This window comes from Corapipo altera, unplaced genomic scaffold (assembly GCF_003945725.1).
Source record: "Corapipo altera isolate COAL_440 unplaced genomic scaffold, ASM394572v1 67, whole genome shotgun sequence".
Classification (NCBI taxonomy): domain Eukaryota; kingdom Metazoa; phylum Chordata; class Aves; order Passeriformes; family Pipridae; genus Corapipo; species Corapipo altera.
This window is the reverse complement of record NW_020884906.1, coordinates 1,411,121-1,438,375: the sequence shown is the minus strand read 5'-3', so window position 1 is coordinate 1,438,375 and position 27,255 is coordinate 1,411,121. Positions and strand designations below refer to the sequence as shown.

The 27,255-nt window shown below is 46.1% G+C and overlaps 1 protein-coding gene across 19 annotated transcripts in view; it reads left to right on the top strand.

Moving 5' to 3' along the window:
* FBRSL1 (fibrosin like 1) overlaps positions 1-27,255 on the top strand; it is a 508,705-nt gene that overhangs the window by 464,793 nt on the left and 16,657 nt on the right. For 10 of the 19 annotated variants that reach the window (XM_027652125.1, XM_027652123.1, XM_027652119.1 and 7 more), the window contains 5 exons: positions 16,455-16,851; positions 18,342-18,595; positions 22,783-23,018; positions 25,145-25,195; positions 26,114-26,209. In XM_027652125.1, coding sequence (XP_027507926.1) covers positions 16,455-16,851; positions 18,342-18,595; positions 22,783-23,018; positions 25,145-25,195; positions 26,114-26,209 — 1,034 coding nt within the window. Of the gene's footprint in view, positions 1-16,454; positions 16,852-18,341; positions 18,596-22,530; positions 23,019-25,144; positions 25,196-26,113; positions 26,210-27,255 lie in introns of all 19 variants that reach the window. The other 9 variants (XM_027652113.1, XM_027652130.1, XM_027652116.1 and 6 more) reach the window with 6 other exon arrangements.

Sequence of the window (27,255 nt, the reverse complement as noted above, 5' to 3'; positions counted from 1 at the left end):
CAAGGGGAGCTTGCAGGGCTTTTCCTACCACATCTACATCTTTCCAGAGGTGGGCTTGGAAAGGCATCTTTCCCTCCATCTGTGGCTTTGACCAGTCTGGCAGCGTGGAGCGCTGAGGGCAGCACAAACCAGTGCTGAAAATGATTTGCTGCCCGGAGGTGGAGGAGAGGGAGAGGAAGGAAGGGTGTGGAAGAGCTTCTTTTCATACCACATTGGGTAGATGAAGCTGGAGAGACTGAGGAGGTTGGTATTGGATAATGCAGATTTCTCTGCAAAGAGTTAACAGAGCATATTTATTTAAATAACAAATGTTATTTGCTGCTGTTGTTGGTCCTTAAAAGCTTCCAGGTTATGGTGCAGGTGAACGGTGTGGTTAGAAAGCTTTTAAAGGTTTGGCTCAAATTCTCAATCTCTTGCTGACTTCGTGCCTTTTAGAAATCTCCCTTCCTATGGTTGTGTTGGGAACCAGTAAGTTAGTGTTAAACCTTTGGTATTATGGCATTTTGAGCAGGAACAGTTTCCTCTGATTGCAGTGTCTCAGATCTCATCTGGTGGACTGTGCTGAGTGACACTCAGAACAGGGGATTGCCATCTGCTGCAGGGCATTGGCTTTGTGTCCTTTGCCTTCAGGTCTCAGTATTGATGAAGTCACACAATTGCAGCAGTAAAGAGAAGCAAAATGGGCCTGTTAGATTATTGACTTTACTCCACTCAACAAGATACGCAGATGCTAATTTGATAGCCCTATGAATCTTAGCCAGAAAAATCAGTAAAACAGAAACTTAAACTACTCTAAATTACTGTTAGTGCTTTAACAGCTCTATTTTCAAATTGCTCTTTGCTTAGAAGCTTGCACTGAACCCCGAAGCTGGTGGATAATGACCTCTTGTTTAAACACGTGGCTACTTTACGATCCTTAGCTCTTAGAAAAACCAACCTCAGTATTGGGTGGTGAATATTTCTGAAGTTTGGCCATAAAGAAAACATTTCTACAGGGTGATTGAAGAAAGTGTTGTCTTTTCTGGTCAGAAACCAGTTCAGTGCAGCCACAACGAACTGAATACCCCAAAGGTACTTTTGAGATGGGTGCTTGTTTGGGATACAGTTCTCTCCAGGACGCCAGTGCTGATGTGTGACAAGTAGAGCGTGACCATACAGTGATGGATGTTTCTGTGGTTCTCTGGAAGGGATGTAAATACTGCAGTGTCGTTCCAGACTCTGTAAAGGTGTGTGCCAGGTTTTGCAGCCTTACAAACTAAACAGACTTTCTGGCAATGCTGTGGGACTGGCTGCTGAAGAGCTGGTCAGTGGTAGTGTGTCACCAAACACACGTGCAGATGTGACCAGCTGCTGTGCATGGGCTGGGGTGGGCACGTGGATCTCAACGTGACTGCAGTGCAGGTTGTGAACAGGCAGAATTGATATAGAGAACAAAAGAAATGGGGAGAAGCCCAAAGCTTCAGAGTGTGGCATATCTGTAGAAGACTGCAGGGATTTCAGACCATTTTCTCTATAAATTTCTTGTAGAAGAGAGGGAAATCATATCTGGAGAATATTTGAGCCCACTGCCACCCCCTCTTTGTGGAGAGAAACCTGTATGGGAAAGGAGGAAGATCTGAGTTGAGTCCAGGTTTAATTTCCTGATCCTCCTCCATAGGAAGAAATATCCCTCCCTTTTAACTCTTGAACAAACAACTGCTTTGGCCACATCATAGCAAAGGGTCCTTTAGATCGCATCCAGATAAACCTGGATTCCAGCATTTGCTCTTGCTCATGGATGTTTCTGTACCTTGTACTTGCCAATAAACACAGGAAAGGAACAGTACCTGAGGTCTCTGCAGAAAGCACATCTATTCCTCTGCCTCCTTGGCTTGTAGCTGGGTTGGAGACCATATCCTAATTCCCTGCACACAGGGAGCAGCCATAACAGCACTTTGGAACACAGCAGGGGTGCTTTGAATTCTCGCTCTCAAGTCTTGGCCAAGCCTTTCCAGCTTGTCACCTCTCCCCTCATCAGCTTTGACAATAAGGGGAGAAGAAAGGCGGATGGCACGGCTGGAGAGAGAGGTGGGGAGCGAGCTGCTGTCCTGGGGCTGCACTTCTTTCCAGGAGAACTGCTGTATCCAAGCACCACACAGCAAGCCCAGCCTTTGCCAACCGTGCCCTGGGGGTCCTTCCCAAGTCAGACTTCTTTACCTGTCAAGTATAAGGCAAGAGATTAAGGTATATTGTTCATCTCTGTGTACTGTGATGTTTCTCTCCAAGGCAGCAGATCAGAAAGTTACTGTAGAGGAGAGTTTTGCTAAAGAATAAAAGCAAAGCCCCAAGGACAGTTTTGCAGGTCTGGCTTTTTGATCTAGCACAAAACTTTGTTCAAACAGTGGATGGTTTCTGTATGTTGGAAAGGATAGAGGCTTTTGCCGGTTTTGTAAAGCTAGATCTCAAAATCCAGGGCAGAAGACAGCCTCAGCCCTTAGCCTGGCCCATCAGGCTCTGGAACTGATACAGCATTCCTAAAATCCCCCATAAAGCAGAGAGAGCCACTCCATTCCTTGGCATCCTGGGAGGCGGTGGGTGCAGGTACAGGGAGGCTGTTCATCCTCCCTGTCCTGGGTGGGTGCAGGTACAGGGAGGCTGTTCATCCTCCCTGGCTGCAGTGCCAGGGGGGCCACAGAAGCACACAGAAGCAGCAGATGTGCCTACCATCCGAATGACTCCCGTGGGTGCTTAGTAAAACCACGGGAATCAGACTTTTCTTCTCTTTTTATTAGTTACAAATGATTTTTCTCTCCTTTGAAGGATTCCTACCACCTGTTCCAGTCAGCCAGAGAGATTTGCTTTAGAAGCTCATCTTAAAAAGGGAGAAGGGAGGGCTGGGGTATTGCAGAAGCCTTGAACCACTGAGAGTTTGCCTTTGGAGATTCACAAGGGAAGAGCAGGAACAGGGAATGCTGTAGGGAGGTATTAAATGAGGCCCTTTTGTTTCTCTCCTTGTAGAGCATGAAAATGCCCAAGGCATGAATACTCTGTTCAGATTACTCATGAACATTTAAATGTCTGTTCTGGTAATTTATAAAATGAAGGGGAGGGAAATGCCTTACACAGGGAAGAAAAGGGAGACCTTTACCAGCATCCAGCACTGGTAACTGGGGAGTTGCTCTGTGCTGCTGGGGGAACAGGCAGGGAAGGTGGATTTATCTTGTGGATGCAGCAAAGCTTTAGTCCCCAGAGATGTGGTATGGCATAGGAGAGGCTGACTGCTCCCTCGGTGCCTTTTTCCTCCTTTCATGATGGGGAATATTCTTTCTTCCTTCCTACCACTCTTGCTTGTGTTCAGTCTTAAAAGATTTTTCAGAAACGTGCAGCACTTAATGTATGGGGAATCTGGCTTTGGTTTTAACAAATTAATGGGAAGAAACTCTCATTCAGAGCAGGTCCTCCCAGCCTCGGGCAGGCTGAGAGCTCTGTGGGAACAGCCCAGCTCAGAGCCAGCCTGCCTGAGAAACAAAGGGATGGGAGAACTCTTCTAAAAACACAGCAACACCTGCTGCCTGCAAGAGGTTGTTCCATAATTGTCCTTGCTTCCCACCTCTCTATATAAAATAATGGGTGCTCTGTCCTTCCTGGCCTAATTTCCCTTTGTGAACTGACCACAAGGTAGGGTGTGATAGCCCAGTCATTGCCATTAGCCATGACCATAATCTGTAACAAGAACACTGTTGCTTGTGTTTTTCTTGTGATAATTATCCCACTGTGAGGTCCACAACCTCACAATGGACCAGTGCTACTGTTTCCTGTCTTTTGGGAACAAACACATGCCTCTGTGGGATGAAGAGATGCTCTATTTGGATAGGTACCCAAGAAAACCTAAGTGGATATGGCCAGGAAAGTAAGCAGGCTGGGCAGAGGCATGAGGATGCCCTGGGGTGTTCCAGACCCAGCAGGCCAGCCAGACACGTTCTCTCTCTTCCACTATGAAGTGTCCCAGTCCTGTGTCACTCCAGTGTGAGGACCCTCGGGCCTCCAGCTCCATCTGGGTTCCTTGTTACAGTTGCATCGGGGGTGACCAAGGCTTACCATTTCCCTCCTTGTTACAGCAGACAATTAGTGGACAGACAAAATGCTAGATTAAGGATTAGCATCCTTAGTGCAAGCCAGGGAGGAGGAAGCTAAAATGGAGGCACGTTAGAAGCTGGTGCCCCTTCATTTTGTCTGTGGTTGTGGGCACAGATCTGTGTGGGTTTCCCACTACTGACAGTGCAAAGCAAATATAGGTCATTTCACTGTTAGGGTGAGGAATCAGGAGGATGGTGTGGATTTTATTACTCTCAGATATTTAGGCTAGAGGCTCTCATGCTGTCAGAGCTGAATCAACTCTCAGCCGGTTTGCACGCAACATATGTGATAGATTTTGCAAATGAATATGTTAATGTGGGAGGAGGTGGTTCCCTGCAACTAACCGCTGGCAGTTTGGAGTGGTGTCCTCAAAAACAAAACCATATTGTGTCCTCAAAACCAGTGGCACCAGAACTTGGATTCTGCCCCTGGAGAGATGAGGCGTTTCATTTGTAATTGTTGGATTGATTAACCATTTGGGGGCCTTTAGAACAAATGCATTTCCCCTCCCTGCAAGGACCTAGGATGTCATCTCCAATTTAATATGAGTAAAGGTGCCTCAAACCATTGCTGAGGGGCTGAGTTGAGGACCTGCATCGTTGCTGCCACTTCTCTGTGAGCCTCCTTGCTGCGGAAGCTATAAATTGCTTCTTACTGTGCTGAGATTTCCTATCAGTCACAAATACTTATTATTTCTGAGCCTTCCCTCATGTAGAGGGCAGCACTCCTCCAGCCTGTGGGATCTGGAGTTGATGGGGAGCAGGTGGCTTTGGGTAGACATACAAAGACTCAATTCTGACATCACAGAGAATTGCTTGCAGGAAAATACAGATCTAATGAGTGAAAGATGTTGTCTGCTGTGCTAATGGGGAGTGGAAACTCTCAAGAATTAGCTTGAACCCCACTGTCCCCTCCTAATATGCAAGAATCTGGGGTTACAGGAATTTACCAAACCCAAGTTGCTGCTTAGTGCTGGATTTTGGCTTGTTTGTGTTTCTGCAGTTTGGAAAAACTGTGACATGGAGAGAACTTGAGGGAAAAACTTAGAGTGAATTCAGTGGAATTGTTGGTACACATGGCAAACATGTGAAAACAAGAATATGAATTATGCAGCAATTACTGTCTTGGAAAAGTACCTGCAGGCTAAGCCCAGATACTTCTCTCTTCCTTTCACCCAATACTGAAATAAAAACATGCAGCAGTTTCGTGTGAGGCCATTCCTGTGATTATCCTTACAAGAGTCTGAGCCTGTACTTGTTTGTTGCCCAGGACAGAGGTTAGTTCTGTGGCAGTGCCTGCCCAAATCCAGCTCAGAGGGTAACGTGGGGTTTGTGAGAGCTGTGGCTCTGCCTGGAGAGTGGGACAGGACAGAGCCATGTGCTGCAGGGCTCCCTGCAAACCCCTGGCACCAAGAAAGCCAAATAGCTCAGTCAGTAGGGCAGTGAGTGCTGTCCTGAGTGACTGTCCCTCACTGCAGTGAGGAACCTCCTGCATGGTAGAGTCACAAGGGTCTTCCATGGCCGTGACAACCTGCAGCAGATTCCATGCAGCAGCCCTGTAGAAATTGTTGTGCTTATGCCTGATGCTCATTGCAGGGCCACTGCAGTGGGTGTAAAGGGACTCCAAGGAGTCAATGGGAGGAGGAGTGTAGAGCAAACATGTGGATTTGCAAGTCCTGAGGTCCTGTGTGAGGCTTTCTGCTCATTCTGGCTGGCATCTCAGCAATCCATGCAGCCTTGCACTCTCCAGCCTTGAAAGACTTTTTTCCACAGCCATAAACCCTCACACAAGAAGAGATTTCAAGAGCACCTTTCCATTAATAAGGTGTGATTCCATTGCAATGCACGACACAGTGTTCCTCTCTTAGGTCTTATTAGATGCCAGATCATACATTATCCTCCAACCTATCCATCACTGAAGTATTTCCAAAATTTCTACTGCCCATTGAAGAATTCACACTTCATCAAAGGAGAAAGCTGGAAGGAGCTTTGCAGCTGCACTTCACACACTGAGATCATGCTGAAGGAGTTTGCCTTCTGCAGTGCAGTGAAGTGTTCTGTTCCTTATTGCATACCAAACCTCTCTTCCTGTTTAGAAGGAAAAACCAATCATCCCTCACATTTTTCTTTCCAAGCATCCTGCAAAGGCATCCTTCACATGCTCTTGTGTTTTCAAAATGTGGTTCCTGTGGAACCAGGGGGGACGGAAAAGATTTTTCTGAAGACGCAACATCTTCCAGTGTGGGCAGTGGAAACAAAATTGCAAAAAATCAAGGACTGAGAACTGAAGTGAAGAAAAGCTCCTCTCTTGTAGCCCTTTTGTTATCAGTAGCTAATACATGCGATTCACGTGCAACCCAGTCCAATTTTCTTGATCTTTACAGTGGGTGTGTTTAAAGGAAGAGTGAACTTTTTCAATCTTAAAAAAAAAGCAAAAGGCCATCTGTGACTTCCTGATGCTGTTTATGAACCTTTTTTGCCTGTGCTGTGCTGTCAGGAGCTGTATTTATTCATTGCTCACTCTGTGAATTAAAATGTTGAGGCAGCTCCTGACATCCTTCTTCCAGCTCATCCTTTTGGAGTGAATATTTGGTTGCCATAGGGACCAAATCCAAAGGGCACACACCATTCAAGTAAACGTTCCTTGATTAACAACTTGCAGCTTGTCCCTTAAATATTTTAATTATCCATGATGCAACTGGAAATGTTGTTAATGTATTCAGTCTGTTAATTTCAATATCTCAGTTTTTTCTTAAGACACCATTCAAGCAGGTCTGGAGCTGGATTTTGACCATGCCAAGAGGTGTGAGATGGGAGAGCTTATTGCTCCTGAACTTGCAGGGAAATTCTTCCAGTTTCTCTTCATCTTGACCCTAGATTCTCGACCAAGTTAATGGAAAGAGGTGCTACTGCACAACTGCCAGCAAAATGGAGGCAATTTGGTAACAGCTAAACGTGTTGATTTAGAGTAGTGATGTGCTGCTACTAAATCCAGGGGAGGGATCTCCCTGGAAGGTGCCCCCTGGAGCCTGGGAATGCAGAGGGAGGGCAGTGGGAGACTGCAGGGTATGAGGAGCTGCTGGTTGGAAGGCAGTGGCCCCACTTGACAAGCACTCGATCTCAAGTGTTGTTTTCACAAATTATAAGTGTATTAGCACTAATGTGACAGCAGTTACTGAACTGTGAGGGCTGGACATAACAAATAAACGAGATGGGATTTTGCTTGTTTGTGCATGGTCAGTCCCTCCTCTCAGTGCCTGTTCAGCAGACACTGTGTGACATTGCAGCACAACTTTCCATTCTCAGAACTCCAGCCACAACATCAGGTGTGGACCTTAGTGAAGTTACTGAGGCCATTTCTAAACAGATGTTTTCCACCCTTTTGTGTCTTTGAGGTTTAACTTCCCTGGGCCAGAAAAGCAGCTTTGGCACTTCACATACTGACTGCACACGTTGCATGCAGTGGGTCCTCTGCAGTCTGACAACTAGCGAGGACCACTGCAGACTGAAATCCAGCAGAAATTATTGCTGCTGTCCTTGTTATCCCTAAAAATTTAAATGGCAGAATGTAGCAAAGAGCCTCCTAAACAAAGTGCTGTAACAGTGGGTCTGGAAGGCACAAAGCATGTGGGGAATGGGCAGGTTTTGTGGCTGTTTAGCAAAGATCTCCAGGTGAGTTTTCTTCCGTGGCATCTTCAGTCCTCTGTGCTCTGCGTGTTCCCTGCACATCCCTCCTGCTGGTCCTGTGGATGTTTTACTGGCTTCCAGGGCTGCACAGCCAGCTTGATGCCACCATGTTTCTATGAAAGAGGACCTGCCTCTAGCAGAACCTGCAGCAGCCTTTGGTTGAAACGCTCTTCCCTCTTGCTGACATTTGCTGCAGTCTGTTGGCCTTTACCTGTCTGCCCCCTTACCTGCTCCTGCTGCCTGATCTGGTGTCATTTTTCCGTGTGTGCTGAGCCTTGTCCAAGGCTGTTCCAGCATATCCAACCATGAGTGACAAGGGAAGCAGCAGTAATGTGACACCCATGGTGGACAAGAGCCAGTGCCCTTAGGCTGAAGGGTAGGGTATGAACTCATCTTGATTAGCTCTGTGGTGTGGGTCCATCACCACTTAATTGGCTGCCAATAGCTCCCCTGAGGAAGGGTGATGGATTGGGCTCAGGGGCCTGCTGGAAGGGGCCAGCCTGTCAAAGCAAGGATGCGTGCAGAAAAACGGCTCTCACCTGGAAAGGACAGGGAGTTAAAGGGTACTCAAGAGTCCGAGTGAGGATGGTTCCTCTTTTCCTTGCATCAGGAAAAGCATCAGTTGTCTTCCAAGGCAGAGATGGGGATTTTTGTGACCCTGCATACGCTTGGCTGGTTAGGACAATCATCTCCTGTTCCCAGCAGAGATGATCTGGTGTTTCAGAATGTTCTTTCCTGCCTTTTTCTGGTTTTGGTTAGCAAGTGTGCTTTCTCAGCCAGACGTTGACTTAACTTCTCCAGGCTGGACGATCTGAAAGGTCATTCACGCTCCTCCGGAATAATCTCACTTTCTGATTTTACTTTAAATCATTCTTTGGGAGTTTGGAGTTCTCTGATGTCATTTAAAAAAAAAAATAAAGTCAAAACCTTCATAAGACTGTGCAGATGAAACAAAATTGTTGTCTTAGCCCACACAGGGTATTATGCAGCCTGGCAGATCCCTTCCTTGTAGCAATAAGAAAAGGATTTGGCATTTAACCTCTTGAAATTAAACCAGAGTGTGAACTTCAATAGTTCAATCTTATCAGGGCTTTGCTAGAATAACAAATTGTGAAAAAATGTAATCATGTCTCCAATGTGACCTTGGCAGATCTGCCTCTGTGATGTGAGAGAGATTAGGTAACTCTAAGCAGATGTCTGTTTATTTTGAAAATAATAGTTATAAAATCTTTCTTTTCCCAGTTTGTTTGCACTGCCTGTGAAGGATATGACAGAGGGAATTGTGGTCTGCACGGAGCTCTCTGTAACAGGCTGCTCTATTATGCTGAGCAGTAATTGCTCTTGGAGGTTTGAGTTATTGATCTATTGTTGGGGGTTCAATTTCAGCGTAAAGACCTGTGTTCATGATTTAATTGGAGTGATTAATAACTCACTCGCAGGCTAGATGGGAATCAATAAGGATTTCAAACAGCAAAAGTAGTACATTTTCTCCTGTAATGTAGTAGTTGATGGTTTATTATTTGCCCTTGTTTGCCTAATTAAAATCATAAGATTCCTTGGTATGTAGCAGTTCTGTCTGTTTAAAAGCTCCCATCTGGAGCTGAGGATGTGTGCTTGCTTGCTTTCACCTTTGGAGGGGTGTCTTTCTAAACAGCTCATTTGCCGTGTTGCATGTCTGTCACTCGGATGAGGGGCACAATGTGCCATCACAGGTAAAAAAACCAGAACCAAACAAGACAAACACACCTTTAGGAACTACAAGAAGCTTTAGCAATGTCTTCTGGCCAGGGAAATAGAGTGGCTCCTACGTCACTGGTTTGTAGGCACTCAGCATCTGCTTAGGAGCAGCGCTGAGGAGATTCAACCCATTTGATCCACCATTATAGCCCTGGATTAAAAAGCCTGTATGAAACTTTCAATCTCATTACAGCGCCAGCATCCACAGTAGGTGCTTTAGCTGCAAATCCAGTTTCAGCTTTGCATTGAGACGTTGCCAGAAGCAGCATTGCTGGGGAAATGCAGTGTGACTTACTTCGGGGGGATTTGAATGGTGATCCTCCTTCTTTGTGCTGTGGCCCCAATCCTTGTGTTTGGCACCCATTTTCCTTCGGCTCCTGCAGCCCTGGTGTGTCATCATGCATGCTTACAGCTAACATGCCTCGATAGAGCATGGAAAGCTCCCAAATCTCCAGGAATAAAACATCCCATTAAAGAACCATAAAGCAGCAAATCGGCGTCAAGTCCATAGGTCCTGATGCTGTTGCTCTCAGTTTCTGGGGGAGGGGGTGGAACCTTTCTGTGCTACAAGCTTTCACAGCAAAGGCTCTTATCTCTGGAGCTGGCCAAGGAAAACATTTAGCATAGTGGGTCTGAATCTTCTTTTTGATTTGCAGAGTCCAGTAAGCTTTCTGGTGGATGTGCAGATTCCTGTGTGCCAATTTAATCCTAATGATGGTAGACCTTTTCTTTTTGATTAACGTTCACATCTTGGTATACACGTGAGCCAAAAACTGAAAACACTGATCTGGATGGAAGTGTTTTGATTTTAAATAAATGTTTCTGTAGGAAATCTTTCCTACTGGTCCTGAAAGAACCGAAGTAAATGTGAATTTGCCACGTTAGAGTTTTTGATGGGGAGAGAAGCTGTAACTGGAGGTTGTCAGGGCATCCTGGAGCCCCTGGCTGGGATGGTGGTGATGGATACGTGCAGAGCCAGCACTGGGGAGTGCCCACAGGTCGTGTCCATGTGGGTGTGAGAGGAGCTCTCTCTGCTCAGGAGTGCTCCTAACGTGAAAATTGTGGAATATGTCAGCCCTTCACTCCCGAGAGTTGCTGGTTCTGTTAAAAATGTGAGCTGCCTTCTGTGTCGTGACATTATGAAAATGACTCGAAGATATTTCACTTTTAAACTCGGGCACTTCGGAAGGGAGGCTGGGGGAAGACACCCTTGGAAGTTAATTCCGAGGACCAAGCTGACAGCTTTTTGCCACTGCTACTTTCTTCTGGGTTGAAAAGCTGAAGGCTTGTTACAGCCCCAGCATACAGCAATCTAGCAGGTTAAATGACTTGGGCAACACAGTTTATTAAAACTGGCAAGTGCTCGCTCCAGTTCTCTTCCTGATAGTCAGGGCTGTCTGGGAGAGTAATTGATAGTGGCAGCTGTTGGGAGGGTGTTTCAGATTGCAGCAAAGCGATGTGACTTGACAGACAGCCCTGTACAAATGAACTGAGTGATAGGGGCCGAATCCAGACCGGGCTGGGAAGGAGCTTCCCGCTGGAAGCCAAGGCAGCACTGGGTCTCAGGGATGGGCTGGGGGAGCAGTGCCAGGAACAAAGGCCAGCTCGGCAGTGCAGGCTCAGAGCCAGGTGTGAGGGTTTGTGCTCCAACTCAGCTTACTTTCCTCTGTGAGAAAACACTGTAATTATTTGTGGAGAGCCCACCAGCAGCCCGTGGTGTTCAGAGGAGCCCACGTTGCAGGAGAACGTTGTTTTGCTGCAGCCTGATGGGTGTAGTTCTGCTGTCACAATGGCAACTTGGCTTTTGCTTCTCAATGCTGAAAATCATTCACTTTACACACCATGGACCCTTCCAGACAGTAGTTAGATGTGGAAGTCCCAGGTCTTTATTTCTTATCTTGAGCTGATTTGTGTTAAAATAGCTGGAGGAACTCTGTGCCCCGTGTGTTGGGTGCTTCTATATTGTAGCTCTGCTTGCCTTGCCTTTGCAAACCAGCCTAATCATTTAATGTCTTAAGTAGTGCTACCCTCCTAAAATGCAATGAAAAAGCCATCTATATAAAAGCAAAAGCCAGCTAGGGATAAAGAATTAGCACTTAAATATTGATTTTCACTTGTAAGCACTCTAGCAGTGTCAGTGTTATCGCTGCCAATGCAATCTTGTGCTTATGTTGTGTTGCATATCCACAATACATTATGCAGCAGTCTTAAAATTCAATATAAAATAAAATAAAACACTAAATGTTTACTGATGTTCACTGAATACACTCCTTTAGTTACTACTTTGTTTTGGCCTACTGCTGTAAAGTCATGCTTTTCTTTACTAGTTCCCCTTGCTGATGCTTCCAAACTCTTCTCTGGGACTCATCAACACACTCTGAAATCCTCAGCTTCTCGCCACATATCATTCCTGTGGTGATGCTTTTGCAGCGTTTCTTGCTGGAATTGTAATATGGAGCAGGGTTCATCACAGCCAGCCTGGCCTGTGTCTGTTTTTAGGGATGTGTACGGGGTGGATAGATGGGCTGCAGATGGTGCTTGTTGTGTTTCTTGGGAAATTGCCATTGGTAAAGATGTCATTGATGGATGTAGGAGAGGAATTTCTTTCTCACATCACCCCCGTCACCCTTGCTGTTTGAATGCAACGAGGGAGGCTGCAGGGAAACTGCAGAAAGCCGTCTGAATGACTCCACTTTTCTTTTTTTCGAGAGACAAAGGAAAGGCGTGCAAGCAAGATTAGATTATTTCCAATCACATTGTACGTGTGTTGACAGTCTCCTTTCAGCAGCAACCAGCAGCTTGCAAAGAGCAAGAGGCAGGGCTGGAACTGCTGTTGCCCTAAGTGCTGTTTGTATAACACAGCAACTGCTTATTGGAGTTCTCAAAGCAGCCTTTACATGTTTAATCCCTTGCACTTGAGCTACTCTTAATCAGCTTGAAAGCAAATTCCTGTAACAGAAAGGTTTAATTTGTGTCTGGGACTTTCTGTATTGTGTTTAGCCTGCGATGCCATGTAGTTACACACTGGCAGGCAAGTCACCCTGTACAGCCCTGGGGATGGGCAGTTCACACTTATTTCAGTCACAGATTCTGAATTCAGGCAAGTTTCACATGGGATATTGGCTGATGGTCTTTCAGGTTCAGGTGACTCCTTTTGAAACCGTCTTTATACAGCAATTTAAACTGTAGTTGACTTTAGGGTTTCCCTTAAACTTCACCTCTGATTCCCACAGATTTACACCAGCACTAGCTAAAGCTCTCTGTGCTTTTAAAAATGGTAAAGTTTTCATCTTTGCCAGCCTAGGCTGGAATTGGATGTAGCCCAAGACGTAGAAAGGTTAACATTTTGCAACGCTCCAAATGAACAAATTAGTTGATCAAGGAGGCAAGAATTACTAATCCCAGGTTGTTGTTATTTTTCTTGTTAGAGCAGTTTCAGCCCTCCCTCCCCTGTCTCTCGCACTCAGTCATCATTCATCCCCGAGATCAAGACATGTTTCACTGTCTGTTCATTTAAGAAAACCTCTCAATGGAAGAAGTCCAAAGTGTTTGGTTAGAAAATAAACAAAAGTTGGCATGCTGAAAAGGGGTAGCGCTCTGCATGGTGGAGAATGGCAGATGTGATCCAGCCTTCCCATAGCATGGCTGAAACATGAATCATTACAAATGTCAGATTTCCTGTGAAGGGACAAGCTGAACTGACATGCGTTCAGGTTTAATTAAGGTTGAATTATTGGAGCTGACTGTCAAATTGGCTCAGCCTGTTATCATTAAGCATGAAAATTACTCTAGGACTTGGTAAAAATAAACACATTTTTTGCCTCTAGAACGCTGTGGTGTGGTCGGGTGGGCCTGTGTTTTTGTTGGGGCAGTTGTGCTCAGCTCCATGGGTCCATCTGCTCAGAAGGGCTCCATGAGGAGCCCAAGAACAGAAATTTCTGAAAGGATCTCAATTGAACACTTGCACAAAAGCAAATATTTGGTTGCTTTCCTTGGGACATCTCCATATGTGAGCAGCACTCAGCCTGGTCACAGCTTGGGCACACAAGAGTGTAGTTCCCTTAGGAGGGGTATTCAAGTATCCTGTGGAGAAACTGCAGAGTTTGAGGTCCTGGTCAGAACAGGCAACATCTCTTGTTAAAATCATTAACTTTCTGAGGGATTCCAGGCAAGGTAGCTCAGAGACTTCCATGTGTGCATGGCAGCCATCAGAAAGAGAAATGGCAAGTCACCAAAACACGGGGCTTTGCCCATTCCTGGGTGGTGGCTGAGAAGGCTTGGGGATTCCACTGGCTCAAATGTTTCTCCACCCTTGCCCATGAATTCCCACCATGTCTTTGTCAGTGCTTCTGCTTTTGTGCAGCAGGAGAGAAGATACACTCGTGCCTGTGGCTTTTCTGGGAAAGGGGGAAAACAAGCATGTGGATATTTTCATTGTTGTCTTGAATGAAACACAAAAACATTGCAGTCCTGCAGCCTGAGAGATGGGAGTTGGCAGCAGAAATTAGTCATGTACCCCTCGAACTAACAAACACAACCAGACTGACTGGTCAATTCAGTCAGCAAGGGAGCCTGAGCTTTTGCTTTGAGAAAACTGCAAATGAGAACTAATGCTGAAACCACAGGGAATCGATAGTTGTACATAAAACTGGTCAAACAGCTGCTTTTAATGTGGGACTTCATTGATTTGTTTTGGATCTAATTGACTTTTTACTCAACTAACTTTTGTGGTGCCAGTGTGTTCTGAATATACACCATTAGTCTACATTGCCCATAATTACCCAATATGAAGTTTAACTCTGTAGGAGGAGGCCTGTTGGGTAGAAAGAGCTAATGGGCTCTGAGGAAACCTCTGCTCTGGAATGAAACCCAGTTGCTTTTAATGGGTAGCTCCTGAAAAACAGTGGGATCTACAGCTGGGAATATGCTTCCTCCAAAAAGCAGTGTGGGGAGCCCTGGCTTGACTAGGCAATGACAATTTTTCAGTTGTTAGTAATAAAATCTGAGGAACATTTACAAACATAGGTGGCATTATAAAAAATAGTGGTGCACAAGAGCAATGAGAATTTGATTTTAGAAATAAATTCTAAGTAGCATTGGAACCAAGTCTAGTTACATCTCACAACCAGGGTACCTGTGATGCATGAACTCATATTTGAAAAACAAATTCACTGAAATGAGAGTTAGCCTTATATTTATTGTAGAGAATAATGTAGGACCTCCAGACATTGTGTCAAACCTGTAAAGATGTATAAGGTGCTGTAAAGTACAGGGTTGATAGTACTTCTTGCCAGCCAAAACACTGGTGTTTGGAAAGGCTTCTTTTCCTGTTATTTGTGAGTTTGAGGCCACAAGACTTCAGACATTTTCAACTGACAAATATGGTTCATATGTTTCCATTCGTCTTCTCATGTTCTGAATTTATACATATGTAGTGATGACTTGATTGACTGAGGGCTGAAGGAAATGGTGCTATGGTGAGAGTGCAAGCAGAGCCAGAAGCAGTGTGGGAAGCTGCTTTTTATCTCAGAGAAGGAGATGCCATCGCCACGTGGGCACTTTGGGTACAGAACATGAGCTGGTGTGCTGCAGGCTCTGATTCATCGCTGTCCTCCTCTCATCTGCCACCGGCACGAGGGTGCTCAGGTCCTCAGAGCAGCACTGAGGGCTCTGGCCTTGCCTGGGCTGGTTCACAAACGCCTGGTCAGAGCATCTGCACGGCCAGAATTAGCTCGTGGTGTGTGTTGTGTGTTATTTCCACCTCCTACATCAGGAACTGGCTCAGTCCTTTGATGAGATGGGAAAGTTTCAAAGGTGGAATTTGTTTGTGAGGGTGTTGGGAGCATGTTAATGAGAGTAGGTAGCATCTCTCGCATGTCTGCAAGCCAGCAGAATGCAAACAGCCCCCGACACGTTTTGGTGGGTCACAGAAACATGTATCCTAACAGTCAGAAGAGCTGTGTGTGCAGGGTGGGACGTGTGCATGTTAAACACATCCACAGCATCAGTTCTTGTAACCCTTGAAGAGCTTTTCTTGGATACACAGATTAGGTCAAAAAGGGAGTTACAGTGGGAGTTGAATTGCTTTCATGTTGGTCTTTTCAGTTTTCTTTGACCTTTTGGATGCTGCTTGATCTGAAATATCTCTCCTGTCCTCCCTTTTCCCTTTCCAGCCTTTTAACCCTTTGGGCTGCTTTGTTTAACTTAATTATGAAAAACAGCAGTATTTGGCATCAGAGAAGGAGTAATTCTGTATGGAATTCCCACTGTGCATTTTGCAAGGTCACAGTATTCCTGCTGTTTTGGCATGCCATGCTTACAGTGTGCACTACTTAGGGTGAGCAGGACTACACCTGGGTGCTCACTGAACTTCCCACACAGACATCCCAGGTAGTCTCCTCCCTTGAAGACAGGTGGGGTTATCACTAATGATTAGTGCTTGGGTCAGTGTGTCGTAGCTGGAGCTGAGCCTAAATGCAACATGGGTTACCCTGAAAGAGCGTTGAGAAACTGAAATGTCATAATGGTCAGGCTTGTGTTCGAGTTCGTTATCAGCCTTAAAACTTCATGGAGCAGGAAATACTGTAGCAGTAACTTGAGACATGTTCACACTCCTGCTGTACCCAGCCTTGGGACTCGGAAGGAGTCACAGAGCTGGATGTTCTCTGTAGTATGCATTCATTTAATGACAGCTAAGTCTCTCACACACATGCTGAAAGTACTGTAGACTGGCCAGTCAAGGACAGCGGAAGGACAGATACAAACACACATCCATCTTGTGGCAGCAGCGCTCCCACAACGCTCCCACGAGCTCCAACATGACTTGTTTTTTCTCAGGCGTGTGTTCCACCAAGCAGGGAAAGAAATGCAAACCTTTCATCGTGCGCTTTGTTCTCTTTCTCGTTGCTCCATCAGGTCCCACCTTGAATGACAAGCCAGAAGCGAAAGCAGCCAATGTCCCAAAGGTGTCTGGGCTAGAGCGGAGCCGGGAACTGAGCACCGACGTGCCCTTCGCCCTGCCCATCCCCAGCCCCCAGCCAGTAGCTGCCGTTGTGACTTCTACTTCCTCAGCGCCCACGTCAAGTGCCAGAGCAAGCCCGCTGTTGAAGAAGGAGCCAGTGATTTCAGCACCAGCACCACCAAGGCTCACGCCTCAGCCGCAGCCTCGGCCACAGTCACAACCTCAACCTCGGCCGCAGTCGCAGCCTCAGCTAATCCCTGACCTTCGGAGCCAGCCTCCGAGCCACATCCCTCCGCCTCTCAACTACCAAGTGCATCACCAGGTGGCCCACAACGGACTCAATAATATCAGGTAGGGGGAAGGGACACTCGTGTCGTCCTCATGCTGCTGCTGGGCTCAAGCTTGTTTCGCATGGGGTAGGAATAGGTGAGGCGAGCGCTCGTCTGGGTAAGATGGTCCATGTTTGGATGATGGGCTTTGTGGGCTCACTCCACAGGCTGGATTTTCCAGCAGTGGTGGATCAGTGCATCTGAAACATGTGATGAATGCTCCTGTTCTAGGAGAAAGGCATGTATTCCTTTCAGTCCAGTTTCTAGAGGAATTTTGCACTGTCTTGGGAGAACTGGCTAATTCTCGCCTTAGAAATTTAAGGTGGTTTCAGTTTGAGCAAAACACCCTTGTTTCATGTTAAGAAGTACTTCCATTGAAGTACGTGTGTTCTTAGTTATCAGTTTTTTTGGTTTACCAGCATCAAAAGAGGGATACCTGTATCAGAAAAGGCTGTGTCCCTTTGAATGTGGGCTGAGAAATCTGCTTCCATCTAACGTGTCCAGATCTAACAGGAGGCTTAGCTCTGCTGTTTAAATTGCCTCCATCCAGTAAGTGGGATGGGTGAAAATGGTATGGATAAAACATTTCTAGAGAAGAGAGTTTAGTCAGTCAACTGGAACCTGTGTAGTCTTTTTGCTGGTACAGAAAACATGCCTTGCCTCCCAAACAAGAGCTAAGCTTGTTTAAACAAGATGAGAAAACTGATTTAAAGCATAATATTTGGCTGCACAAAGGTCAGAATATGAATACAGAGAGCTGCTATTAATGTGTGTTTCATAGTATCCTGCATACTTGAGCTCTGTTGTGGTTTTACCTTGTAAATGCCACCACAGTATAAATGGTGAATAATATTTCAAACTATTCAAGATCTCTCGGAGGTTTAGATTGCAACAATTAATCGATATTGTGGGAATTACACAACTATTAACTGCAGTGATAGTGTGTTTCAGCCCACAAAACTTAGATCATTTGCAGTGTAGTAATAATAATAGAAGAAGATGTAAAATGCTCATTATTATGAGAAAAACTATTAGCATGGTGTGCCTTTACATGTTCGTGTGACTGCAGCTGCACAGCAGATACGTGGTCCCAGAGTCACTGGCATTGTGCAGCTCTGCACACCCAGAGCAACAGAAAAAGAGATCTGAATCATTGCATCATGTGATCTTAAGGGCATATGTGGCCACTGCAAGGTCATCAGAGGCTAAAGGAAGGTGCAAAATCCAGCTGCCTCTGTGGCCATCATCAGCATCTCAAAGATAGCCACGAGGGCTGAAGCACCAGAGGAAACATCACTCCTGAGGGCCCCAGGCCCATCCTGCCCCGTTGGAGAGGTTCATTAAGATTCGTTAACTGCCTCCATTGCCATTAAGACAAGCAAAAGCACAGCTTAGGGAGATGGGTGTTCATAGTTGTGTTCCTGCCAGTGTATTCTTACACTGTTTCAGTCTTGTAAGGTAACATTCTCTGTCTCTCTCCCCCCTCTCCCTCCCATCTTTTTCTCTCTGCAGCCGGAGCAGCAGTGCTAGCAGTGCAACAAGCATCAGCCTCCCGAAACACCTTCCGCTGTCTCCCCAGATTCCTCCTCACCATTCCTCCGGCCCGGCTCTGCCCCTCTCCATCTCCAATCTTGCTACCTCGCACTTCTCTCTCAGATCGCAGACCCAGCACCAGCACCATCCGGCCATGTTCGCCACCCCACCCACGCTGCCACCTCCACCAGCGTTACCCACCAACAGCCTCGTGATACCAGGGCACCCTGCGGGTAGGTTCCCTTCTTCTGCCAGGGCTGATCTGCCGTGCATGCGCTGGAGGGTGTGGAGAGATGGGCTGGCTGGTGGGCAGGTACAACCCCGTGGCACAGAGCCCTCCGCGGGCAGCGAGTGCTGGGACTGGGGCAGTGCTCGTGAAACAGATAGGACACCTGCATGTGCTTCACCAGATGAGGGATTGTAGGCACAGCGCTGTAGCTTCCCATAAAAAGTCTTCAGAACAAAAATTTAAAAAAAAAAAAATGGTCCTTTTTAGGGTGTGAGTTGTGCAGTGTGGCATTCCAGTCATCAGGTGTTTTTTAGATTAACAAGGAACTGATGCAGAGTTTGCCATTCTTCCCTTCTCCTCTCTCCCCACTCTAATGAAAGCTGCTACTGTTGGAACTGATGGGAAAATACTGTTTCTAATTGTCCCAAACAGTTGTTGTAACTGAACACTTGAATCTGACTGAATCCCCTGCTCTGATCCTTCAACCAGCAGCACATCCTGCTGGCAGAGCAGGATCCTCTGCCTGCAGCAGCACCAGTGCTCTGTGTCCATGGCTCCATGGCCTTTCTGTCCGAGTCAGGGGCAGCTCAGCTGACAAGCTCTGCTGTTCAACTCTCACAATCTTTGCGTCCTTTTAAAAAGTTTCCTTTGTTCACCCTGGCCCCCATTATTTGTCACTTCTGCCCTGAACGCCCTGTTTATGGCTTATCCATTAGCCTACAGCTGTCCCTGGAAGAGACCCTGGCAGCTGGAGACTTCCCAGCAACTTTCACTTGCTGGGGCCTCCTTTTGATCTGGCATTTGACTCCACAACTAACTCAGCAGGGATTAAACAGGACAAGCATTTTGCAAAAAACGCACCCTGTGTTTCCTATAAAGTCAGTTAAAGGAATAAGGAAAGGGCAGATTTGCTGTGGAAAAATCTGATGGCCTTGCATCCCCTTTTTTTTTAATTCCAGTAGCTGAATAATGTCTCATTATTTATAACTGCTTCTTTAAGTGAAAGAAAAAACACGAATTGGTCCAAAGTGAGCTCTCAGAACCGTGATAGCCAAAAGTGCTGTGGGTTCCTAGCCAGAGACAGGACCACATAGGCCAAAGCTGGCGGCTTTCACGGGCCCTGGCACCATCTAGAATTTCAACCACATGGCTGGGAAGATGTTGGCAGCGCTGTGGGAGACCTATTCATTGCTTCCCCTGTTTAAGGCAAAGGACTACTGTGATGGAGACTTTGAAAGCATTGCAAAAGGAAATAGCAAAGCGCTCACTAAAAGCATGATATTGCAGTCACTGAAAGCAAGTATGTTTTCACCATTAACTTCAGGAGGTGCAAGATCAAGTGACCTATTCACATTCAGCAGCTTGCCAGGAAACAGTAACAGTCTTGCTCCTACTAAAAGGATTTCTCCTGCAATTTAAGTAGGAGAAGCCTAAGTTAGTGGAGGGAAAGGTCTGGGCGTCTAACCCTGCAGACAGTGAAATGCCTCTTGTCTGCACTATATGAAATGCCTGCAAAGTGGCACATCATAAAATCAATACAGAGTGCTGCAGAGCCAGGAGCTTCTGTTGTCATTCACATAAAAGTTTCTTAAAAGCAAACAATATTTCTGAGCAGCCCTGAAGAGCGAGACAGGAATGGTTCTGGTGGCATTTCTTCCCTTTGAAACCTAAAGCTAATACAAGTAACACAGGAGCAACCCTTGCGTGGGTTTCTGCCCTCTGCTCAAGGGCACCAAGGCTGCTCTGATGTAGGATACACAGTGGTTTGTGTCTCTTCTCTTCAGAATATGAGGGCACTGTGAGCAGGACTGACGTTTTGGGGCCATGCCCGCCTCACGTGCGCACACAGAGCTGGGGTGTCTGGGCATCCAGAGGGCTGCTCAGGCTCTCTGCTCCTGGTTGTGTTGTTACATGACTGGACCTGATGGATGAGGCATCACTGGCAGATACAAGAACTTAGTTCTGACCCTGATGTTGCTCGGAGCCCCGCACAGAGCCAGGTTATTCCTTGGCCATCCCGTCCTTCCTATGAAGCAGCCACTCCTCCGAGTGCCACACCGCTCCTCCAGACATCTCCAGGCCTTTCCTTTTGCTGACGGAGGCCAAAGCTGTGGTACAGGGCTATGGGCTGGAGCCAGCTGCAAATCTATCAGTCTGACTTCAAGTCTCTTAAAGAAATTGGATATCAGAGCACTTAGAACTGCCAACTCGCTTTTATCTCTCCCTCCAGAGAAGTGGATTATCTTGATGCTAAGAGAAGGATTCAGTTTCTTTAAGTCATGCCAGATTTAAATGCGTAAACACACGCACACATGAAATCATACTCATATTCTCTAAAGAGGTTAGGTTTTGGACCTAAGTGCTTTCAGCCTGTGGGGTTTTTTTCTTATTTGCTCAATCCAAGGAGAACCCATTATAGACTGTTTTGCTCCAGTGCCTTAGGCTCAGTATCACAAGTATATATACTTTCTGCTTTTGAATTATTATAATGATTGTAGCAGTACACAGTACCTACTCTTAGCAGTACATTTATTACTGAAAAGCAAATGACTTAGGCACCCAAAATTTGCTTTGAAATGTGACTTTCGATTGGATGTAGGCTTCTAAGTGGTAGTAGAGACCTTGAAGTTCCCCATCAGCGTGCCTGTTTTTAAAGATCTTAACCACATCACTTCAGAAAGTGATTGATTTAGACATTTCTAATGTTACTGTAGAAAATTGAACTTAAAGAAACCCCTGCAGAACATGAAATAAAACTTTAAAGTGCAGGTGTTCTTTTGCCCCTTTGTATTCAGAGCTGTAGTTTGAAAGGGGTGTTACTGAAAGAAGTGGATTCATGTAAATTCAGAAGCAAGTAGGTCAGTCAGGACTGGGTGTTTGTCATCCACAGCTTTGGGCACAGGTTGCACTTTGCTTAGAAAATATATAACGTTGAGTGCTGATCCCTGTTTGAAGTTCTTAGGCAAAGCCACAGATGGATTTAATTGATACCAGCAGACATTTTGGGCAAGTAGACAGTGGTCCTTATTGTCTTCAGTCACATAATTTCTAAAGTGCTGGTATCTTCCACCGCCCTAAACCACATTCACATTCAGTGGAAGTTTTTATTCCAGAGGAAGATGCTGAGAAGAGGCCACATCATATGATGGAACATTTTGTTTCAGCAGTCATTGCAACCTTCATGACATCTTGAACCAGTTCAATGTTTCTCCTCTTCCCACTGATTCCTCCTTTGTATTTTCTCACAGGAGAAAATCCTGGAGGCAATGACAAAAAATGAGAATTACAGCCTGTTAGAAATTGAGGAAAGGGCTGCTCGGTATTTAATGTCTCAAAAAACGCTTATTGCAAAGAAGGCCTCGATTTTGATGGATGTTTCTGGTCACTGTGTGCATGTCTTGGGGCTGAGGAGAGGGGGAGGATCTGTTGAGGAATGGCTGTCCGAGCAGGTAGTTTCCAGCCGCCCAAATCCATGGTTACCTCACTTGTAGATCTTGTCAGAATTTTACCTCTTAAGCTTAGAGGGCCTAACACACACACATAACAGACGTGTTGCCAGCGTGTGTGTTTGCCTGTGGGTCTCCCCTCCAGTGGAAGCAGGTCAGTATGGCTCATTTCAGAGCGAGCTCTTGGCCTCCAGACGGGGCGAGGATCCCCAGCACCTCTCTGGTGCGGGAAGGCCCGGCCACCACGGTGTGGGACCAGAGCTCCGAGGTGTGATCACAGAGACCCCTCGGTGCCGGGGAGGAGGAGGAGGAGGAGTGTCCTGGGGCGGGGTGGGGCGGGGTGCGCGGGCGGGGCCGGGCGGAGGTCGTGCCCCGCGGTGTTTCCTGCCGTGCTGCCTCACGGCGTTCTCGTGTTTTCTGCTGTGCTGCCTCACGGTGTTCTCGTGTTTTGTTTTCTGCTGTGATGACTCATGGTGTTCTCTCTTGCCTTTAGATACCAGCCTGTTGATATCATTCAACCAACCAATCATGTATTGCCAGCCTCATTCGGGGATTCTGATTGGTACTTTGTCACAGGCATCTCTCTTACCTCCACCAATGAGTCCTCACGTAGAAAACCACCACAGCATGACCTGCAGAAACAGGGAATGCCAGGTGAATATTGACTCTTTCTCCTCCGTCTTTGTGGTACTCACAGGCCCACGGGCCTCTGTGTCTTTTTTTTTTCTCTCTCTCTCTCCTCTAGATCACGAACTGCTCAGGCAAGAGCTGAACAACCGGTTTTTGGTTCAGAGTTCGGACCGGGCCGCTGCCTCACTTGGCCCGGTGCCGCTGCTGAGAGCGGAGTTTCACCAGCACCAACACACGCATCAGCACCAACACACCCACCAGCACACATTCACTCCTTTTCCATCCAGCTTGCCCCAGACGCCGCTCATGCCGCCCTCTGCACCTCCCATGGTGCGTACCCCAGCCCAAAATGTGAGGATAAGTAGAGCATCTCTGGTCAAAAAGCCTAACCCACTCTTGTCAAACAAAACCCAGCCCTCTTCATTTCAGCCAGGTGTGCTGCCCCCACCCTTCAGCGCTCCTGAAGGGACCTCCTTTCCATCCACAGCCTCCACACCAAGCCTCTGGGTCCCCCATGCTGCTACCCATGAGCAGATACAGCACCCACGAGACAAGTCCGGAGTCCCTTTAGTTTCCTTTTCGTGTGTCATGGTGTGTATTTCTATTCCCCCTTTCCCAGAGCCAGCTGCCATGACACACCAAAAGACACCAACAAAGATGCCACAAGATGGGTGGCTTCCAGTCCCAGACACGTTCCCCACAACTGCTCAGTGCAGGCAGACTGTGCTGGCTCACCCAGAGCTCTCACCACAGTGCAGCATCTCATCTGATACAAGTTTTGTCCCTCTTCCTCCTGATTCCTAATCTGTATCGATTTTGGCATTTTATTACTTGATTACATCAACAACCACTAATTTGTGTGTGGCTGGTTCTAGTGGGAGAGATCCTCCTGACGGTGTAATAAGTATTTTGTCACTGAATTTGCTTGTAACACAACAAGACTTTGCTGCAGCTGTTACAAAATTGTTAGAGATCTGCTACAAATGGATTTTGTCAGTACTTTAAAATGCACTCTCTCCCCATTTCTGGCAATTACTTTGTGAGATTGAAAGCACAAGATTTAGCTTTTCCCCCCTCTCAGTTTCACACTGTGTCCAAAATGCAGAAATAACCCTGTTCTGCTAAGGCTGGCAAATGCCAGGAGCAACAGCCAAAGCAGCATTTGGGAAGAACTACCAAGGACTCAAGGAGCATAATGTTTCTCACTTTCCCACTGCTGACTGCCCGATGACATTCTTGGGTTGTAATCTGCTTAGCAGTGAGACAATTAAAAGCAATATCATCCACCCAAAATCCAGCCCCAGGTGTTTGCTCAATGTACTCATGTGTAAACACCTTCCCTTCTTTTCTCGGGCTGTGTAAAACAATCCTGAATCTTTTCTCAGAAGTCTCCTGTGTTATTTAAGAACTCTGATAGCCGAGCCTGTGAACAGCTCCCTCCCTCCCACCCGTGCCCGTTGATCTCAGCCTTCAGACCAAAAACAACTTGCAAGGCTCTTTTGTTATATTTCACTCACATCTTCTTATATTCCACTAGATCAGGGCTGCTAATCCCAACACCAGAGAGGAGTGTTGAAATTTACAGCTGCATGTGTTTGGTAATTTATGGTATTTACACTGGAGGGGACATGGCTCCAGTAATAACTGTAATTAATGAAATTACAAATCTACTCTCCTGCACATAGAGGAGTGTGAAACAGCAGCTGACTTGCCAAATAAGCAGCTTTTCATGGGGTCCTACAGCTCCCTTCCCTGCCTTCTACCCCACTCCCTCCTCCCCAGCAGAATGTACATACTGTTCAGAAATGCAATGTGTTTGTGCTTTGGTTTTGCTTCTGAGATGGTACAAGACAAATGGGGCACAGACTACACACATGGAGGTGTTAAAACCCCATGCTGGAATGGGAAAGGTTAGCAATCACCTTTTCTCTGGGGCACTCTCCCTTTTGCAGGGGAAGGGGAATATATCGAGATTTGTGCATCTAAAGCAATTAAGCCCTTTCCCAAACAATTTTGGTTCTTACAGGAACCCAGAAAAAGAGGAATTGGTATTGGCTGCCCCACAGTAGATGTTGGGGCCTAATGGAAAATGTTCCTCACCTGCTAGTCTGTGACCTAGTTCAGTGATCCAGGGGCAGATCCCAGATCTAGACCTGGAGCTGAACTTCCCCACATTTTGCTGTGCTGCAGGTGTCAGGACTGCTCTCTTCCCAGTGAAGGAAGCTCTTCCTGCAGTGCCTGAGACAGGGTTCTGCAGTGAGCCTTGGCAGCACCCAGCGAGACCCAGGGGCTCCTCTGTTAGCTTTGGGAAGTCAGTGAGCTCCCCGATGAGCGAGTGTGGAATAACCAGTCAGTTCTGCTCTGTTCAATGCTGTGCACACGGGCCATGATTATTTGTCTGTGTTGAAATGCTGATGTGTCTGCTACTGCCAAAACCAAACTCACCTCTTTTCTGTTTTTTTCTCTTTTCTTTCCAGTTTGACAAGTACGCTCCCAAATTAGACAACCCCTACTTTCGACATTCCAACGTGAGTGCCCACCTTTCCAGTTGGTTTCTTTGTTAGTGGTTCTGCTTGCTCTTCTTTTGCTTGTTTTCGGTTGATGAGTCGTGTTTTGGTTCATTCATTCCTAAAGCTCTTTTTTCCATCTTGATTTTTATCTTTTTAAGGTACGAAATTTCCTTTGGGCTTTTTTAATTTATTTTTTTTTTAAATCTCTTGTCCTACTGCATTTTTGCTGCTGTGGCTCTGTATGGCTGTGCCTGGGATGGCAGGGAATGCGCAGGAATTGCTCAATCAGTGGTCATTGCAGTATCTTTGCAGCTGGTGCTTCTCCCAGTGCAGCAGCCCGGAGTGCATGGCTCTTTCACAAGGTTTTGCTCAGGTCACAGGAGTAAGTCAGACTGGTGGTTTCTTCCTGGTGCTCCCCACTGCTCCAAAGCACAAAAACTACATGTTTTGGGACTTGTAAAACTGCTGTATGTGCTCAGGAGAGGCCTAAGCAAAATTTAACCCAGCCTACAACACAACTACAAGGTGGTGTGCATGTTGCCTGTGGTTAGAGTGCAGTGCAGCATCTTGTGGTTCTTTTTTGCTTTGAAAATTAAAGCAAGTCACATTTCAAAACAGGATTGATTTGTTTGCAACTGCAGAAAAATGCAAAGTTAACGAAAAGGGAACATAAACCCCAAATTATGCTCTGTGCTTCCTGCAATAGTCCACAATTTTAAAGGCACACTCATTCAGCACTATCTAGAAAATTCATCAGATGAGTGCATTTTCCAAGTTTTGGCTTTGCTCTTAAAAATTTTGAAAGCAAATTCAGCGTGTATTTTCACTGTGGCACTTGCTCAGCACAGTACTATTTTTGTATGTGCCAGGCTTGGCACCTACCTCCATTATTGTTCAAGTCATCCTGTGACATAAGCATCTCTTTTTCTTTTGTAGTTCTTTCCAACCTATCCTCCAGCAATGCCTGGAATGCCACCCATGCTTCCACATTCAGGTCCCTTTGGGTCACTTCAGGGAGCATTTCAACCGAAGGTACAAACTTCTTCTTCTGAAGGCTTTGTTCTTTTGCTGGGAGAGAAACTGTGTTCAGAGTGGTGTCTCTGGTGATTTTGTAGCACATGATTTAACCCGCAGAAACGCAGCCCAGGGTTGGAAGCGATCACCCCACACAACTGGGAGCATCCTCTGCACAAAGCAGCCAACACTTTAGCAGAAATTTTCTCTTGGCACTACAGATCCTTCCTTGGAAAAGGATATAGTGGTTCACTTGGGAGGTCAGCTGAAACTGGAGGAGAAGCACACAGTCAAGTGCTTTATTTGATTGAAACATTTACAGCTCCTAATAGACCGATGAGTCCCAAATCATTTTATAAATCTAATGGTCTGAGATTGCAAAAGATAAACTGTGTTTATTCCCAGAAAAAAAGCAATGAGAATTTGACTGCATAAGTGTGGGAACAATAGGGAGAGACTGCTCTAAATGGGTAGAGCAATTTGAAGGAGCTGAATTTTTATTCCCAGCTCCAACACTGTCTGACCTTGGGCAAGTCGCTTAAACCTTCTGTTCCTCAGCTTCCTCATCTTTAAAGTTATCTTGCAGTGGGTTTTATAAGGGTTGATTAATGCCTGCAAGCTTCTTTGAGATAATGTGTTTGAAAGGTGCATTGCAGCTGTAACATGTCATTACAACTAGCACTGATTGGCGTTTGGAAATGTTGCCATGATAACCCCCATTTTTGGTGAATTCTGTGGTGTGCACTGCTTTTTTTCTCCCTCCCAGACATGTTCTTTTTATTAACTATTTATAAATGTGCGGAACTGTTAAATCTCTCCAAACAAGGAAAAAACGGGCTTTATCTGCACAGTATTTGTTTGAAAATGAAGCATTTATTTCCTTTGTCAGGTGACATGTTTAGCTTCCTCACATGCTGTGATTTTAGAGATTTCTTATCTTGGACTGCATTTCCATAGAGCTCTGCTGCTGTGTTAGAAGGCTTGAAGGACCAGCACAGTAGCCAGGCCATTCCTGTTTGCATTTGGAAGGTGTTTTCCATAACCATGCCAGATAGGTCTGTGGG